General features: G+C 46.4%; 1 protein-coding gene across 11 annotated transcripts in view; it reads left to right on the top strand.

The window, feature by feature from the left end:
* rap1gapa (RAP1 GTPase activating protein a) overlaps positions 1-18,335 on the top strand; it is an 88,454-nt gene that overhangs the window by 43,242 nt on the left and 26,877 nt on the right. For 10 of the 11 annotated variants that reach the window (XM_031566646.2, XM_031566644.2, XM_031566637.2 and 7 more), the window contains one exon: positions 11,544-11,640. Coding sequence is in view for 8 of the 11 variants with exons in the window: in XM_031566637.2 (XP_031422497.1) it covers positions 11,544-11,640 (97 nt within the window). In the remaining 3 variants the exon portion in view is untranslated. Of the gene's footprint in view, positions 1-4,945; positions 5,804-11,543; positions 11,641-18,335 lie in introns of those variants that run through there. The other variant, XM_031566645.2, reaches the window with a different exon arrangement.

Below are 18,335 nucleotides of genomic sequence, written 5' to 3'. Positions count from 1 at the left end.
CTCGGGTTTTAGGTCTTTGCACACATGGCAATGCCGACAGGAACATGCTGAGATGAATCTAATGCTTATCTAATGCAGTCATTTTTTTCACCTTTTTTTCACAAAGGCATCTCGTCTCGCTTTTATGATTTGAGAAGTCAGAAGCACTTGTATCTACACTTTAAGTATCTACACTCACAAACCTTTGACATTATATAGGCTAGCTTTCATGTATGATATGAGATATGCAAGATAAAGCTTTAGTTATCTACAGACACACGGGCGCCACATTTAGATTTGCTTTAGGACTGGCTAGAATTGGAGCTGATATGACAGCAGGCTTGCATCAGGCTCCATCTTCTCTATATCAATTAAGGGCCTCCTTTGGGAGCGAAACATAGCAAAGGGTTTCTGACCTGGAAAAAGTGACAGTACTCTGAACAGAAAGAGCTACTGTTTGTCTTTCACTGTACTCTGACGTGCTTGCATCATATTTTTATTCGTATGTGTGCCCACTTGAACTGAACATACATTTGCAGTGTTTTACTATCTGCCAAAGAGACCTCCAACCACAATGACTGTTTAATATCTTAACTTTTAAATGATAGAAATAAATAAAATAAAAAGTAGAATGAACAGATGAATGGAAATCAATAAGGAAGTGTCATTAAAGGGCCGTTACTTGTTTGTGTGTGTGTGTGTGTGTGTGTGTGTGTGTGTGTGTGTGTGTGTGTGTGTGTGTGTGTGTGTGTGTGTGTGGCATCTGTGGGCCTGACAGGTGCAGCACTGATCAGAATGACTCTCTCCCTCCTCCGCTCCACAGACGAGTCTCTCAGAGCCAGGCTCAGAGACTGGGGTCACTGAAAGGTCACGCCCTGTGGCCAGAGGGGCAGTGTCTGATATATCTGGCCCCTGACAGACTGCTGGGCTGCCATCGCCTCCATGCAATCCCACCCCACATCACCTCATATGGTGTGTGGGAAGAAGGACAAGATATGGATGACAGCATGGCGCAAGGCCACGTGAAACATGTCTGCCTTCTTGTGCTGATCTTCTTTTTGTTTCGTTTTTTGGACCCTGGCCGGCACACACACACACACACACACACACACACACACACACACACACACACACACACACACACACACACACACACACACACATATTAAAGTGCTGCTATGCTGTACATAATACAATGTTTGTTTGTGTTTTGTCATGCTTTTATAACCCTCTGCATTATTCAGGTCTGCTGTGTTTATTTGATGATGTTATTTTTTGTTTCTTTTTTTTTGTCTCTTTCTCTCTCTCTCTCCCTCACTCTCTCTCTCTCTGTTTCTCTCACCCTCCCTCCCTCCCTCCCTCACTCTCTCTCTCTCTCTCTCTCCGCCCTGCTGGCAGTCCTGAGCTGGTTGTATAAACGTTTAGGACGTGACTCAATCTGTTTCTCAGGAGGCCCGCCGCTAATCTCACTAATGCTCTGTTTAGTGATGTTCCGCTTTCATCACAGCCACTGCCGCTCGCCCAGTGTGCCACCATCACCACCACGTGCTTACGCTACGCCCAGTGTGCCACCATCACCACCACGTGCTTACGATACGCCCAGTGTGCCACCATCACCACCACGTGCTTACGATACGCCCAGTGTGCCACCATCACCACCACGTGCTTACGATATGCCCAGTGTGCCACCATCACCACCACGTGCTTACGATACGCCCAGTGTGCCACCATCACCACCACGTGCTTATGATACGCCCAGTGTGCCACCATCACCACCACGTGCTTACGATACGACACAAGGACAGTGTGCCACCATCACCACCACGTGCTTATGATACGCCCAGTGTGCCACCATCACCACCACGTGCTTACGATACGACACAAGGACAGTGTGCCACCATCACCACCACGTGCTTACGATACGCCCAGTGTGCCACCATCACCACCACGTGCTTACGATACGCCCAGTGTGCCACCATCACCACCACGTGCTTACGATACGCCCAGTGTGCCACCATCACCACCATGTGCTTATGATACGCTGAGTGTGCCACCATCACCACCACGTGCTTACGATACGACACAAGGACAGTGTGCCACCATCACCACCACGTGCTTACGATACGCCCAGTGTGCCACCATCACCACCACGTGCTTACGATACGCCCAGAGTGCCACCATCACCACCACGTGCTTACGATACGACACAAGGACAGTGTGCCACCATCACCACTACGTGCTTACGATACGCCCAGTGTGCCACCATCACCACCATGTGCTTATGATACGCCCAGTGTGCCACCATCACCACCACGTGCTTACGATACGACACAAGGACAGTGTGCCACCATCACCACCACGTGCTTACGATACGCCCAGTGTGCCACCATCACCACCACGTGCTTACGATACGCCCAGAGTGCCACCATCACCACCACGTGCTTACGATACGCCCAGTGTGCCACCATCACCACCACGTGCTTACGATACGCCCAGTGTGCCACCATCACCACCACGTGCTTAAGATACGCCCAGTGTGCCACCATCACCACCACGTCAGTGATTAGACTGGGTGTCAGTGATTAGACTGGGTGTCAGTGTTTGGGGGAGGTGAGGAGGAGAAGATGCCATGGCGGAGGAGATGCTGTCTGTCGATGTTTAAATCCCAACCGTATCCACCGCCACCACACCACCCCGCCCCCCTCCCAAAAAAGCCACCTCTTAAACCGTATTTGTCACATTTGTATTCATATATTCTAAGCCAGTCAGTGTTATATTTAGCATGAATGAACGTGCAGTGTTCTGGAGGAACATTCTCCTGGTGCAGGATCAAGTTTTGATTCAATCTTTATTGTACAACAGATAAAAAAGTCACATATTTTAGGTAACTGTCGTGTGATGAACTGCAATAACAAAATGACCAGATACCTCTTTGATTGAGCATGACAAATAGCCCTATGAACAGAATCTTCTTTAGGCACTCTGAGCTGGTTGGTTCTGTTTTTTAGGTGTATTTGTTCTTCATTTCCTTTGTCTGGAGGAGGTGTATGTGCTTGTGTAAGTGTGTGTGTGTGAGAGTAAGTGTGTGTGTGCTTGCATGTATCTGTGTGTGTGTGTGTGTGTGTGTCTGTGGCATGTGCACTGACTTATAGGAGCTGCAGTGCCACACAAAATCTGAGTAACTCAACTCAACACTGTGTGTGTGTGTGACACCATCACATAATGTGTGTGTATGTGTGTGTGTGCGTGTATGACGCTTGTAGAAGTATGACACCATCATATTGTGTGTGTGTGTGTGTGTGTGTGTGTGTGTGCGTGACGGTTGTCATATTATGTCATAATGTGTGTGTGTGTGTGTATGTGTGTGCATGTGTGACTCTTGTGACAATATGACACCTCTGTCCTCTGGCCAGTGTGAGCAAAGCTTTTGCAATGGACTTTGATATCCTCTGTGTTGTATTACAGTAAGTTGATTCTACAGAAGAGACTCTTTTAAAAGCACTGAAGATGAACTCTTACAACAGGATGCCATATCCAATACACTGTCTCCCTGATAGGCCCTGTTCTAGTAGCTCAGAACACATAACATCAACCACATAATGTAGTGTCTCACTGGGGTTGAACATCTGTGGCAAAAAGCACAGGTCACATAGGCAGGAAATCAGTCTCTAGTCATTGTGCTGACTCCTTTGGAGATCAGTGCAGCAGTAGCTATTGTTGTAATGAATGGGGTGGCTGTAGTGGGTGAGCTCAGTGAAGCCCTCTCACGGGACTCTCAGGGTGGATTTTCACCCTTGCCTGGTCCTTTTGTCATTTCCATTGCCCTCTTGTGCGTCTTGCTCCAGCTCTCTGCTGTAGACATGTCTCCACACTCCCCACTGGGGCGACGCAATATCCTTCTCATCTGGGGTCCTGATACTACATGTGTTGCGTCTTGCAAAATGTGCCACTCTACTCTTTGGATGCCTCCAGCAGATGAGGTGAAAATGAGGTCTCATACAGAGAGCGCTTGTGTAAAGCCCTGGCAGATGTCCTCCACATCACAAATCATGTCTCTGAGCACCGGTGCTAATGTTGCAGCGCTGACTAACCAAATCAGCAGTGGGGAGCAGGCTCAGGGGGACAAAGGGGCCATCAATTGACAATTTGGAAGCAGTTTTACAGATCTCACCCAATCTCAGCCACTGATTTGGACAGATGATGCAGCAAATTTGATGAATTATGCAAGCGTTTAATTCATTAACACATAACTAAGTGAGATTAATAAATGTTGGAATTAATGAACAGTGAATAAATGAAAGTATTTGATATGTTAATGTGTGGTTTATATCATATTACCTCTTGTCCTCTTTTGTTAGTGTCCCTGTATCCTATAGATTACATAAAAAAGCCCCAGCCTCTCATGGATGTTGTAGTTTTCTGAATGGATGCCGTTTAGAGTGTGGGGGGAAAAGGCTTGATGAGCCCAGAGAGGATTAGACTTTGTGATTACGACAATACATGACTGTAGCAGAAGTCAAGTGAAAATGTTAATCCTGTGTGATTTCATAAAGCAGCAGTCTCCCTCTGACATAAACATACACAAACACACACACACACACACACACACACTGACACTGAAACACACACATACACAAACACACACACACACACACACACAGACACACACACACACTGACACTGAAACACACATACACACTGTCACTGAAACACACACAGACGCACACACACACACACACACACACACACACACACACACACACACACACCCATGTTTTATGATTGGCTTTTAGGTGAAAGGAAGATGTTTCATCAAATGTGTGGTACAGTAGGATGCACTCCATCAGCACAGTAATGTGTGGTCCATCCAAAGAGATTGACTGGGGATGAGGCAGGCGGATTTGTGAAATAGCTGAATTCCTCTTGGTTGAGTTTTTGTGCTGGGGTTGTGGTTGACTGGCGCTGAAAATCCCCACCATTTTTTTTTTTTACTCCAGCACGGACTCATTCACCTCAGGGTGTTAGCCAACTATCTGAAAGGTTTCATTCTGATTTTTTTGTTTCTGTGCGAAGGGGGTGGGGTGTTCTGTGATGTGATTGGAAGGTGATTGACTGGAATACTGATGATGTGCATACCGACTGCTAACACCTTTCACCTCACGGTGTCTGATTGACTCGCCTCCATAGAGCCTCCTCTGAAGGGACAGCCTGGCATAAGCACGATGCATTCTGTTAGGGGGGGGGGGTTCATGTAGTGTAATTAAAGGGAGCATAAGGAAGGCATGAAAAAAAGCCATCATCACCCAGCTCTGTGGACAGGCAGGCTTCAGTCTGTGGGGAGGGGGAGGGGCAGAGGGAGGGAGAGAGAGAGAGAGAGAGAGAGAGTGCAAGTGAAGCTGAGGGGGAGAGAGAGAGAGTGAGAGTGAGAGCACATAAAAGAGTACGTTCAAGTGAGAATGTGTTTGAGAGATTATGAGAGTGTGTTTGAGAGAAAGAGAGATAAAGGGAGGGAGAGAAACAACAGGAAGAGGGTGTGTAAGGCTGAGAGAGTGTGAGAAAGAGAGAGAGGAGGGAGAAGGAGGAGGAGAGAGAGGGAGAGGGAGGAGAGAGCGTCAGTGGCATCTGTCGGCGTGAGGACTAGGAGGATCAGTGCAGCCAGCAGGTGTGTGACAGACTTGAGACTCGCACAGAAGCGCCACTCAGACGGAACGATAGAAAGAGAGAGAGAGAGGGAGAGGGAGGAAGGAAGGGAGACAGAGAGGAAGAGAAGCAGAAGCTGAAGCTGAAGCTGAAGCTGAGCCCGTAGTCCATCTGCTGATGCTGAGTGAGTAACTTTGCCGTACACATCTCTCTGCTCCTCTCGTCCTCTTGCCAGAGTCACTCTGCTTGATTGAATGTTTGCGATGCACAGATTGAGTGTTGTTGTTGTGTGTGTGTGTTTATCTGTGTGATCTGTGTGTGTGTTAGTGTGTTAGTGTGTGTGTGTGTTAGGGTGCATGTGTTTGGCTTGGCTTAGCTGTGTAAACTGTTACATGGGGGTTTGGTTGGGCAGGCAGAGGCTAGCTGGTGCACAGCTTAAATCATGTGTCATGCGTTATCTGTTTTCATAACGATGAACAGCTTGCTGCAAAGCCCTCCGCTGTGCTGTTATCTGTCTTATTTACTCCGTGATCGGTGGACGACTAGCAGTGGATTCAGTGAGCTCTGCGCTGGATCAACATGCTGCCCTGTGTGTGTGTGTGTGTGTGTGTGTGTGTGTGTGTGTGTGTGTATACAAATATTCACACAAATATATGCACACACACACACACACACACACGCTCATTTACAAATACACATACATGTACAAACGCAAACACATACGCACAAACACCCACTCATGCACACAGACAGGTGTGCACATATGCATATAAACAAACAAACACGCAGGAGCACACTCTCACACCCACCCCCACACACACACACACACACACACACTCACACACTCACACTCTCACACCCACCCACACACACACTCACACAGTCACACACTCTCACACCCATCCACCCACACACACACACACATTCACACACCTCACACCCACCCACCCACACACACACATCCAGATGAGCTCCCAGGCAGCCTGGAGAGAGGGGAATAGAAGGAGGCTGAGCAGGTTGTTTGGTAGCTGCTGGACGAGCGGAGTGCAAACTGACCGTCTGTTCAGCCCCCAACCTAAGCTGTGCTCGGTGACCCTTATCTTTCCCCTCTGCCTCTCTCTCTCGCCCACCCGCCACCCTCCACCCTCCACCCCCACCTCCCTGTGGTGGATCCAGAATGAGTGAGTGAGTGGAGAGTGAGAGGAGGGGGCAGTGATCCTGCTCTTGCCCCAGGCGAGGGAGCTCTCATCAGGGCAGCCGATCAGTGGCCCCCTGGATCACAAGTGTGGATCTGGCCTAATTAACTGCCCGGCTGAAGACCCGCGGCACCCAGAGGTCTGGCCCGCGGCCGGCCAGGAATGTGCCGGTTGCACCGAACGACTTAATGATTTACTCAGAGCCAGATGGTAGCCAGTGCCTCTTCTATTTCATATTTCAGCCTGCCTGTGAAAAATACTATGAATATAAATGTGTGTATGTGTGTGTGTGTATTTAAATATACTACATATATCTGTATAAGGCTTTTGAAGAAACCTTGTGTGCAGGACTGGAATTACTACATTAATTGTCTGTATGTGTGTATGAGTGTGTGTGTTTGTTTAGTGTGTATATGCACTCTGTAAACAAACTTTAAGAGGTGGATCTGGTCACGCAGTGATGGAGATAGCTTTGTGTCTGGCCTTGAATTAGTCTCCGGTGAGGCTGACCGCTGGTGATAATGAAAATGGTCCCGGTGAGTCGAAATGTCACCGGAGGTGGTGCGGCATCAGAGATAAGACCCGAGGCTGAGCGGTGCCGTACGGTGAGGTATGGTGCCAACACTCTTCTCTCCAGGAGCATCTCACTGAGAGATTAAATGTGCTTCTCACCCAACTCACGTATGCTGGAACAAAGGATGTGGCACTCTGGCAATGAGCGCCGGGCTTTGCCAAATATGACTCACTGCTTCCCGGCTTTCATTCTCCTCTCTCTCCCTTTTTCTTTTTTTGGTCTCCCTTTTTTCTCTCCAGCATCCAGCACGCAATTTAATCCATTCTAGGGATCCACAGAGACCTGGCTAGTGGGTGTGAGTGTGTGTGTGTGTGTGTGTGTCCTAATGTGTGAGTGTGTGTGTGTCCTAATGTGTGAGTGTGTGTGTGTGTGTGTCCTAATGTGTGAGTGTGTGTTTGTGTATGTGTGTCCTAATGTGTGTGTGAGTGTGTGTGTGTGTGTGTGTGTGTGTCTTAATTTGTGCGTGAGTGTGTGTGTGTGTGTGTGTGTGTGTGTTTGTGTGTGTTTTGTTTGTGTGTGTGTGTGTTTGTGTGTCCTAATGTGTGTGTGTGTGTGTGTTTGTGTGTCCTAATGTGTGTGTGAGTGTGTGTTGAGAATGATGTTTTCTTGCTGCCACTGAGCCAAGCAGCTGTATCATTGGTATGCGCGGAGGCACCAGTTGACAGGAAATTGATTAATGATTTAGTGGGTAGAGATTGGCCTTCATTTGTTCTGCCTTACCACTCAGAGAAGCCTTTTGGACAGTGTCTGCATGTTTAACAGTTAATGCTGCCCCTCCCCTGTCTCATGGCCCCCAACAGGGGCAACAGTTCATTAGTCCACATGGCCTGTGTATTCACTAGTGAGGGACTCATGTCAGTGACCCATGAGGAGTTTTGCAACCAGTGTCTCAGCCGTTGATGATCAGTAGAGTGACGTGAGGATGATCATATATCTGTTTCATATGAAAAGGGCCGGTGTGTGGTCTGATAGTGGAGGCCTAGGCTGCTGGATGAAAGTGGCCTGGCTCTGTGTGCGTATTCATCCGGGCCCGGGGCTATTTGAGGCCTCATCTGTTTGCTCTCAGCGATGCTCGCCATTTGGTGCCTTGCTCTGTCCCCAAGCCTGCAAGGAGCCTGGTTAATCAGCACTCTCTCAATTAAATGGGCTGTGTCTAATCGGGGGGTGACACGATCGGCTGAACTTTGTTTGCTTTGCTTTGCTGTACATAAATAGCTCTCTGGTAAAACAGAACTTTATGCCACCTTAGGGACGGCAGGCATGTATGCCTCCTCTTGAGGCTGCGAGACACTAAAAACATATATGGTTCCTCCTGCAAGGATGAGAAACCGAACCTGCCACAATGGGTCGTTCTGATCCACTTTCTCTTCAGAATCACAGTGTTTTTAGAGGTCGTGTGGCACATGACACATCTGATAAAGCATACACAGTCATTTTTGATATGTTTTGTCCCATCCCTGCAAGTGTAAAATGTGGAGCAGCTTGCAGTAACTGGCATAGTAACACATGAGTGTGAGCCTTGTGGCCCGTATACTGTATGTGTAATGCAGTTGAGAATGAGCATGTGTGGACCAATCTGCCATCTGTAACTGAGAACAGTAGGCTTCATCCTCCTCCTCCTCCTTTGGGTAGCGAGCTGATAAACTCACCTAATTATAAATGCCTCGCTTTGAGACTTAAACATTGCGCGTAGCGCTGTCATAAAAAGTACACTGTATGTGTTGGTCAGAGTTGTTATTGTTTTCCGTGCCTGCAGGGAAACAGTTTCTAGGTGATGGTGGTTCAGCTAAGACAGTTGTGTTGTTTTCATTCTCCCTGAAGGAAAAAGGTTATGGGCTGTTGGAGAGAGGTTTCTTCATCATACTTTCTTACACAGAGCACATATTGTAGACTTGTTCCCAGGGGTCTACACCAACCATATCTTAAGTACGTACTGAATTGTGAGACTTCTTGGGGAGGGGTGGGGTTTATTGCAGAGGGTTGGGGATTGGACAGACGGAGCCGCTTGCCAAAACGAACTTAATCTTGACAGGCTTTACTCCTGCCGATTCTTTTGGCTCCTTGACAAGATCCATTTTAAAAAGATAGCGCACTGTGAATATTTATCTGAACTTCCTCCCACCGACTCTTCTCACAAAACACAGACATCATCTGGATCATGAATAACCTCACTAAAATGTAACTCTATTCACTAAGTGGCTGGCTTTCTATTTTATGTCATGGTATAACTTTTCATTGCCTTGGAGCCTCTCTGGATAATGCTTTATGGAGACTACCTCAAGGTTAATGAAGGCCTGCGCTGATGGCCTTGAGCTAAGGAAGGCAGTTGGTGATGGTAATTTAAGATAATGCATTCATGAGGGCTAAAAGCCAAACAGACCCATCTGCAGAATAATCCTGTTTAACTTCAAAATGGCTCTCTGATTTGATGGATGCCGCTCACCACGGTATGGAAGGCCCTGTGGAACATCATGAAGCAGGTGGAATTAGAGGGACTGCACTGGACTGGACTGGACTGGCTCCCCCTGAGATGGAGGAAGGAAAGGAGAAGAGTGATTAGGGAGAGAATAAGAGAGAGAGAGAGGGGAGAGAGAGATGATAATGAGGAGAGAGAGAGAGGGGGAGAAAGATGATGAGAGAGAGAGAGAGAGGGGAGGGAGGAGAGGTGAGTCAAATAGATAGCTAAATATACCGAAAGACAGACAGAGGGCTCGACAGACAGGAAGAGTTAGGAGAGAAAGAGTGAGAGTGAGAGGGAAGAGCCAGATGGAGGAAAGGCAGATGGAAACGAGAGAGAGAGAGATAGGTGGAAATGAGTAAGAGAGAAAGAGAGAGAGATGGGGGGAGTGAGAGTGAGAGAGAAAGAGATAGAGATGGGGGGTGGGGGGGAGTGAGAGTGAGAGAGAAAGAGAGAGAGTGAGAGAGAAAGAGAGAGAGAGAGAGCGAGAGAGAGAGAGAGAGAGAGAGAGGGAGTAGTTGTAGTAATGAGTGCACAGCCCCAGTTGACCCAGGTGACCCAGGTAATGGTGTGTGTGCCATGCTTAAGTGGCTGGAGGAGGAGATGAGCAGATGTCCCAGCTCTCCCTGCACTGCTGTGTGGCGGGAGGGGAGGAGGCTGAGCGGAGAAGAGCCCTTATCTAAAATAGATCCTGACATCAGCTCCGCTCAGACAGGGAGTGTGAGGGGGTTGGCTCCTTCTACTGTATACTGTGCTGAAGGATGCTGGGGTTTATATTGCACTTGTGGTGTGCGGTTTCTACTTTCATATAATTTCTGTGGCTGGAGGTCATATCAGTCGCTGCTGGACCAGGGTTGTATTTTTTTTTTCGTATCACGTGTTTTAAATGTATTTAGATAAGAGGAGAGTTTGCTGGTTGGACTAAATAATTTACATAGCTTTGCCTAACATAAATAGTATTAATCACATGATTTGTTTGAATATTTGTATGAAATGTTGGCTGTGGTATTCTGTATGGTAATTTTAGTGTGTATTTTCCTAATTGTTTTAGTGAAGCGAAGTGAAGGTCATTCTTCGGAGCCCAAATGCCCGTTTAGCTTGTAACATAATCCAGTGCTTGTCCTCCTGTCACACAATAATGGAAAATCTAATAACAGTCTTTTGTGAAAACAACAGAAGTCCCCAAATTTGATTAGTCTTCCCCCCGCTTAGCTTGTTTGCTTTTGGGTGTATCTGAGCCCCCTGTGTCCTGTCCTCCTCAGAGCAGAGGCTGCCGGGACTGGGAGGGGGTGCACACACAATTGGGTGGAAGTTTCTTGAAGTCTCTGTCCTCAGAATTCCACCTGAGGATGAATTCTGTCATGGTCTCTCTCTCTCTCTCTCCCTCTCTCCGTGTCTCTCTCTCCCTTCTTCTCTGTCTGCCTCGGTTTCAGCTGAAGGTATGATTTATCACCATGACAAAATGACAGAATCACTCAGTCAATAAAACACAGAAATATAACTTAGAAACAAAGGATTGTAGTTACAGAGCTCTAGCACTCCTCCCTCCCTCTCTCTCTCTCTCTCTCTCTCTCTGTCTCTCTCTGTCTCTCTCTCTCTCTCTGTCTCTCTCTCGCTCTCTCTATGTTTACAAGTGTGTCTGGAGCATCAGAACTCAAACCGTATGCTCTCCTCCTTTCTCTCCCTGTCCCTCCAGGAAACAGGATGGAGGGGATCCTCGGATCTCTAACACGTTAGAGCCTTCACTCTTCCCCACCTCGCCACTGTCGTTCTCCTCTGCAGCGTACCTGAAGGTAACCAGCCTTAACATCTCACCTGACCTCAACTGTCTGTCTGCCTGTCTGTCTGTCTGTCTGTCTGCCTGTCTGTCTGTCTGTCTGTCTGTCTGTCTGCCTGTCTCCGGCACCATCCACTGCTCTGGGATATGCCTGTCTCAGTTTTTCCCTCTCTTTCTCTGCTGTCAGTGCCTCACTCCATCTGTGTCAGCTAGCATAGCTACCAGTCAGGCTAAGGCTAACTTTAACCTTCGGAAAAAAAGAGCACATTTGTTTGTTTTGCTTGGTAGAATTTTCCAGCCATGACTGGCATCTCACACAATTCAATTTGAGTGATTTAATTAAATGCCAGCCCTCATTAATTAACAAATGTCAATCCACAGCGGTTAGAAGCGGATTTAATAACCCTATTCCTCCGCCGTGTGCAAGATTAGCGGAAAAAACTGAGTGAAAGCCTGTGAAAAAATAACAATGGTTTCAAACAGTTGTGTGTGTTAGCCTGTTGACTGCTAGCCTGCTGGCCCACACGATGGACCCACTTGTTTTATGCTGACACTGTGCCACTTACAAAGATTGCCACCTCACTGCACTAACTGCATCCATTTACTGCCTCATTCTGAACGCTGCCTAAAGAGGAAGAGACCCTCGTGTCACTGACTGCAGTAAAGATGGCTCCTGCCCATGCTTCAGATCTCAATCCTGAGCCGTCGTGCAACTCAGGGCTATGGCCAGAGCTTTGCATGCTAAAGACTAGTTCAAGGAGTCTGCATAAATTTCCCCCCATATGGTAAATATTGAATTAGGAGGCTCAAAGCACCGACCATATGGCTTTGGCATCTGTACTTTTGTCGTCAATCTCAATCCCCGCCTTAGTAGCCTGAATAATTAGGCCAATGAATCACGTGGAGTTACATAATCGCTAATCATTCATTTTTAACCGGCTGGTCCAACTACGATTGGAGTGAAGTTATCATTTGTCTCATCATTTGTTTTCTCATTTTGGTTTCATTTCCAACACAAGTATGAACGGTTTCCAAATTAAAGCATGACCACCACCGTCACAACCAATATGGCTGAGGCTTCCCATATACTTGAGGGATTTTACAGACTCTCATCCCTGACGCTCTAACGAGGTTCAACATTCCGAGCAGAAAGCCAAAATACTCCCGTCTCTGAGATTTTAGAGCCATTATGGAGGAGGAGAAGCTGCGCTCTAAAGATTAAGAGGATACAATCTCTGTGATGTCAGAGAGTTTTACTGGGGCCTGCAACTCCCAGGGAAGAGCTTACTCATCAGCCAATCTGAGGCACTGAAAGCCACTGGCACTGAGAGGAGAGAGAGAAGGAGAGAGAAAGAGAGGGGGGTAATACCAAAACGTTTTCCTCACTTCACATCGGTCATCACCCCAACTACATTAACACCATGGTATGAGAACACATATCACCAATTCAAAATCAGTTTACCATCATCAACTACCGAAATCAGACGCTTGTTTATGCACCATTGATGTGAGAAAAGGCTGATGTTACCATTCATTTGAAAGAAAGCAAATTCAACTCTGTCCCTTTATTCCACTTTAAAAAGAACTTTTAAAAGACTTTAAACGTGTCCACTCGGGTTTACACTGTGCCAATCTATTACTCCTCCATATGGCCAGCTTTGCTTGTCCAATCAAAACGTTTGAACAAGTACACAGCTCCTACTTGTTTCTGGAGTACCTCACCCTGAAGATTAACAATTAAACAATACCCAAGTTTGCAAAACACTGCATTCAAACAGTCACAGAAACTGTGGAAAACTATGTCTGGTACACAACAAGGCTTGCACAGGGGAGAAACATCAGGCCTCATATTTGCAACAAAGAGCGTTGTGGCCATGGCACAGTGCAGCACACGCCACTGAAGAGCACTAGAGCGCTTTGGAATAGGACTCTTATTCAGCACCCTCCACGAAGGTGACTGCGTCTGGCTGTTAGAAAAATTACATTCACCCATTCCATATCAAGTCTCTCCTTAAGTATGTTAAAATGCACAAACTTAACCATTACATTGTACAGGACCTTCTTGCAAATTGTTGGGGGGAGTAGGTAAGTCTGGAAATGGGACTTCAACTGGACCACCATCAATAAAACGATTAACATCGGAGAGATTTGCCTTCAAGCTCCTCAGAGAGGGTGGGAGAGAGAGAGAGAGAGGGGGGGGGTGGGAGAGAGAGAGAGAGGGAATGGGAGTGAGAGACAGAGAGAGAGAGAGAGAGAGGGAGAAAGAGAGAGGGAGAAAGAGAGAGAGAGAGAGAGAGAGAGAGAGACAGACAGACAGACAGAGAGAGGGGGGGGGGGGGATAATAAACAAATGCTGTCCTCACCTCTGATTGGTCCTCAGCCCTATTTGTAGCTCAGGGTTTGACCATCTGTGGATTATGCATGTTATGTAGCCCAGGACCACTTTCACTGGTTTTGTGTGTGTGTGTGTGTGTGTGTGTGTGTGTGTGTGTGTGTGTGTGTGTGTGTGTGTGTGTGTGTGTGTGTGTCTCTTTTACATTTAAAGGCTGCTTAGGGCTGCAGCCTTTATTTCAGAGGTTTGTTGGTGAGGTTTTAGTTCATGCATACAACGCAGCACTGATCAGCTTCTGAACCTCAGCCCAGGAGGATTTCAAAAGCCCCTCTCCTTTTTTAATATAGTCTAACAGATGGACGGTTGACGTAACTCTTGTCTACTGTATCTCTAAGTGAGAGAAGAGGCATTTCTCCAGACGGGGCAAGAGGGTTGTTTTGGGCCGAAGAAGGCCGCCTTATCTTTTGTCGTCATTTGAAATAGCCAGAAGTGCGTAGAAGAGATAAAAACACCACCCTTAACGCTTTGGCACACAGCTGGATGCCAGACAGAAAACAGATTTGCAGATGCTGCAGATTACACCGATAAAGCTGACTGTTTGTTGTCAGTATAGGAACAGTAATGCTCTTGAATATTAACCGACCCAAAAAAACTCTGAGCGGCTGATATCCCCTGTCCCTCTTGAGCGGAGCTCTTGCTGGCAGATACACACACACCCACACACACAGACACACACACACACACACACACACACACATACACACACACACACACACACACACACACACACACACACACACACACACACACACACACACACACACACTCAGACACACCCACACACACAGACACACACACACCCACACACACAGACACACACACACACCCACACACACACACAGACACACACACAGACACACACACACACACACACACACACACACACACACACACACACACACACACACCACACACACACACACACACACACACACACACACACACACACACACAGAGATGGATGGAGATTTACACACATTGGGTTCAGCCCTTTCTGACCCCAGCTTGGCGGGGGGTGGACCAAATACTTAAGTGATGATGAAGAGTTGAGATGTAGCTGCCTTTGCCTGTGACTGCTGAAGTCAGTACATCTTATTTCATTAGAGGCTTTCTTAAGGAGAAGGGGTGACAGGCAGAGGGATGCAGATAAAGAGAGAGAGAGAGAGAGAGAGAGAGACTGCGAAAAGAGAGAGAGAGAGAGAGAGAGAGAGAGAGAGACAGAGACAGAGACAGAGAAAAGAGAGAGGGGAGCAAGAGATAGAAACAGAAAGTGTGACATACTAACAGAAAGAGTCAGATACGGAGAGGGAGAAAAGGGGGATAGGGAGAGGAGGAGAGAGGGAGTGAGCAAGAGAAAGAGAGTCAAAAAGAGAGAGAGAGAGTTTGAGGGGTGGAAGAGAGTGGCTGTGTAAGGGAGGGCAGGAAGACTGGGCTGCTAAAGAGCTTGTTGGACTGATAAGGGGAGAGGAGAGTTGGTAAGATGAGCCAATAGGTATGCTGACCCACCACCTGTATTTGGTATATATTTGCTATAAACAATCTGTCATGTCACCCTAAATAGAGTTTACATTCTCCATTTTCATCTTGCTGTGGAAGAAAGAACCATATGGTCGAAGAGGTTAACATATTTATTTTTTTGCCTGTCAATGTTTTTTTTTGGCATATCGGGTATAATCAGTCTCACGTCAAAAGTAATTTACCTCTGTTTAAAAAAAGATGTGTTGATGCACTGGTAGTGTGTACAAACATCTGGGTGAATTAACAAGAGTGTAGCGCTTTCCCAAAATGGTAGATGTGGGGCCAAATGAGCCAGATCCTCATGAACCACCGGTTTACATGAAGTTAAGTCAGATATTTGGTTTTAAGTGTTGCATCCTAACAATGAATAACTGACATTATATTTAATATTTTAGATGTACCATAACAGCAGTCATGCCATGGAATTACAGAGGAAAAACAGACGGAGGCTTCAACATGTGCTTGTAGCCCTAGTTTACTTCCTTGTGGATGACGTAGCAGCATCAATCTTGTTTTGCCATTTAGAATAGCATTTTCCATACATATGTAACATGTTTATGTCTTTGGCTACAGAGTTTGCGATTGTACGGATGTTCAGAAGATTATGTGACGCATATGTTTATATTATGTCATAGTCTAAAAAGTTAGCAATTATGCCAAACATACTGTACAGTTGAGAGTCTACATTGAAAGTGAAAAACAAATATACTATTAGTGTTTCTCAAAAGAATACAAGTTTCCCTCGATTAGACTAATCAGTTGTAAAATCTGTTTCATGAACACCAAAACAACCACCATAACATGGGGCAAGTTGAGTCACAAGGCTACTTTTTTGGGACCCCCATATTTTGTTGTCTATTTGAGTTAGGTACACTGCTAAGGCTTAAGTTGATGGCAGACATCCCAAACTTGTGTTGGTCAAATTAGTTTTATTTCTGTCTCATATTCCCTTGGCTATGGGCTGACTTAAGTAAATAACAGCTCATCTTCTCCCACTCTCCCCTACACCAGGGATGATTCAACTCTAATCTCCTCAGGGAAATCAGGCCAATTCCAAATGAATGACCCGTGTGTCCGATTCACTCCACTCTACCAACCATTACATGTTTTACACATGCACACACACACACACACTCTCTCTCTCGCACACACACACACACACACACTCTCTCTCTCGCACACACACTCACACACACACACTCTCTCTCTCGCACACACACTCACACACTGACACACACAAACAAATACAATGCACGAAGGCATAGATACACACCCAGCTAAACAAATACTCTCTCTCTCTCTCTCTCTCTCTCTCTCAACCACACACACAAATGCCAGGACAGGCACACTGCCTGTCAGTAGACAACAGACACGTTTCTGTATGTGCTTATTGAATAAACACAATTAGATTCCCAACTCTCTCCCCACCATGATCAAGTGATTACAAAGATCACATTATGCCTCCTGCACCAGTGCCTCGGTACTGCTAGGAAGTACAGCCAACATCTCCCCGGTCGACACAGATGATCTGCATGACATTTTCGAAGGCAATTAATATGGAGCAGGAGCTCTCTTAAGACCTGTGGCAAAGCCCCTCAGCGAGGGCCAAGATTATAATTCACCGTCGCTCTTCTCTATCAGTACTTTAGAGGTTCAGGCAGGGTGGGTCTATGTAGGGCAGCAGAAGTGATGGGCTCTTGTGTTTTTTATTGCACACAAGGAGAGGTCGTAGGAGTTCCCATGCATAATGGCTGCAGAGTTTTTCTCTTTGCTTTATCTTTATCTTCGGTGGGCAGCTCCAGCAACCACAGCAGCTTCTTAGGTCCCTGGGTCCACACACTCATTACACACACACCCCCGCTAAGGAGTACAGCAGGAGGCAGGAGAAGAAAAACACTCTTTATGCTTTTCACTGCGTGTCTGGATAGTATGTCGTAAAAAAAGACTCAACGACTTTAAGGCGAGTGCTGGTAGCAGTGCTGTTTGTGGCTGCACTCTTGGTGAAGGATGCTGTTCACAGTTGACAGTTAATTTTATGGCTATTTGTGTCCCCCTGTAGGGAAGTGGCTGTAAGATGTCCCAGCTCTGTTAGCATCAGAGGTCATTATCACCAGTTTTTTATACACTCTGAGATACAACTAGCCTCCCCTCACTGTTACCGCTTCATCATCTGCACATGAGAATTCATGATGAGTGACACGATAACACTTGAAATGATAACATGACTAATTGTCTGCTTTGCATTAGAGGAGTGTAATTGTTGTGTCATCATACTTCTGCATTCTGCAAATCTGTTGCTTCTGCTGAACCAGCTGTTGCTCACCAGGCTGGTACCATGGCCATAACCACAAGACTGAATTAATTAGGGATTAATGCTTTGCCCCCTTCTAGAAAATCCATAACATTCACTTTATTCAGCCTGGTGCCGTATACTGTAGATATAGGTTTGTAGAAACCATGAGCCATATTTTTTGAAACTCCAGCTACCATCTGTCTGATACAGATCCTCTTTTTTTATTGGCATTATTGACTGGCTATAAAGGTTCATTATGGCTTTCCAGATCATATTTTACAGCATAATGGCTGTTTGTTCTTCATCAGCAGGCAGAAGGCAGAATATCCACTCTTCTCCCACATGAGCCTCCCATCCAAACAGACTTTCCCTAATCTTGCAACGAATCAGCATTATGCACAGACAGTCTATAACTTCATCAATCATGCATTGTTATCAAATACAAAACAGAAATAAGACGAACGAGCCAAACAAAAGTGTATTAGAAGAAGAGGAAGTGGAAGAGGAA

This window comes from Clupea harengus, chromosome 4 (assembly GCF_900700415.2).
Source record: "Clupea harengus chromosome 4, Ch_v2.0.2, whole genome shotgun sequence".
Taxonomy (NCBI): domain Eukaryota; kingdom Metazoa; phylum Chordata; class Actinopteri; order Clupeiformes; family Clupeidae; genus Clupea; species Clupea harengus.
This window is presented reverse-complemented; position numbering and strand designations above follow the sequence as displayed.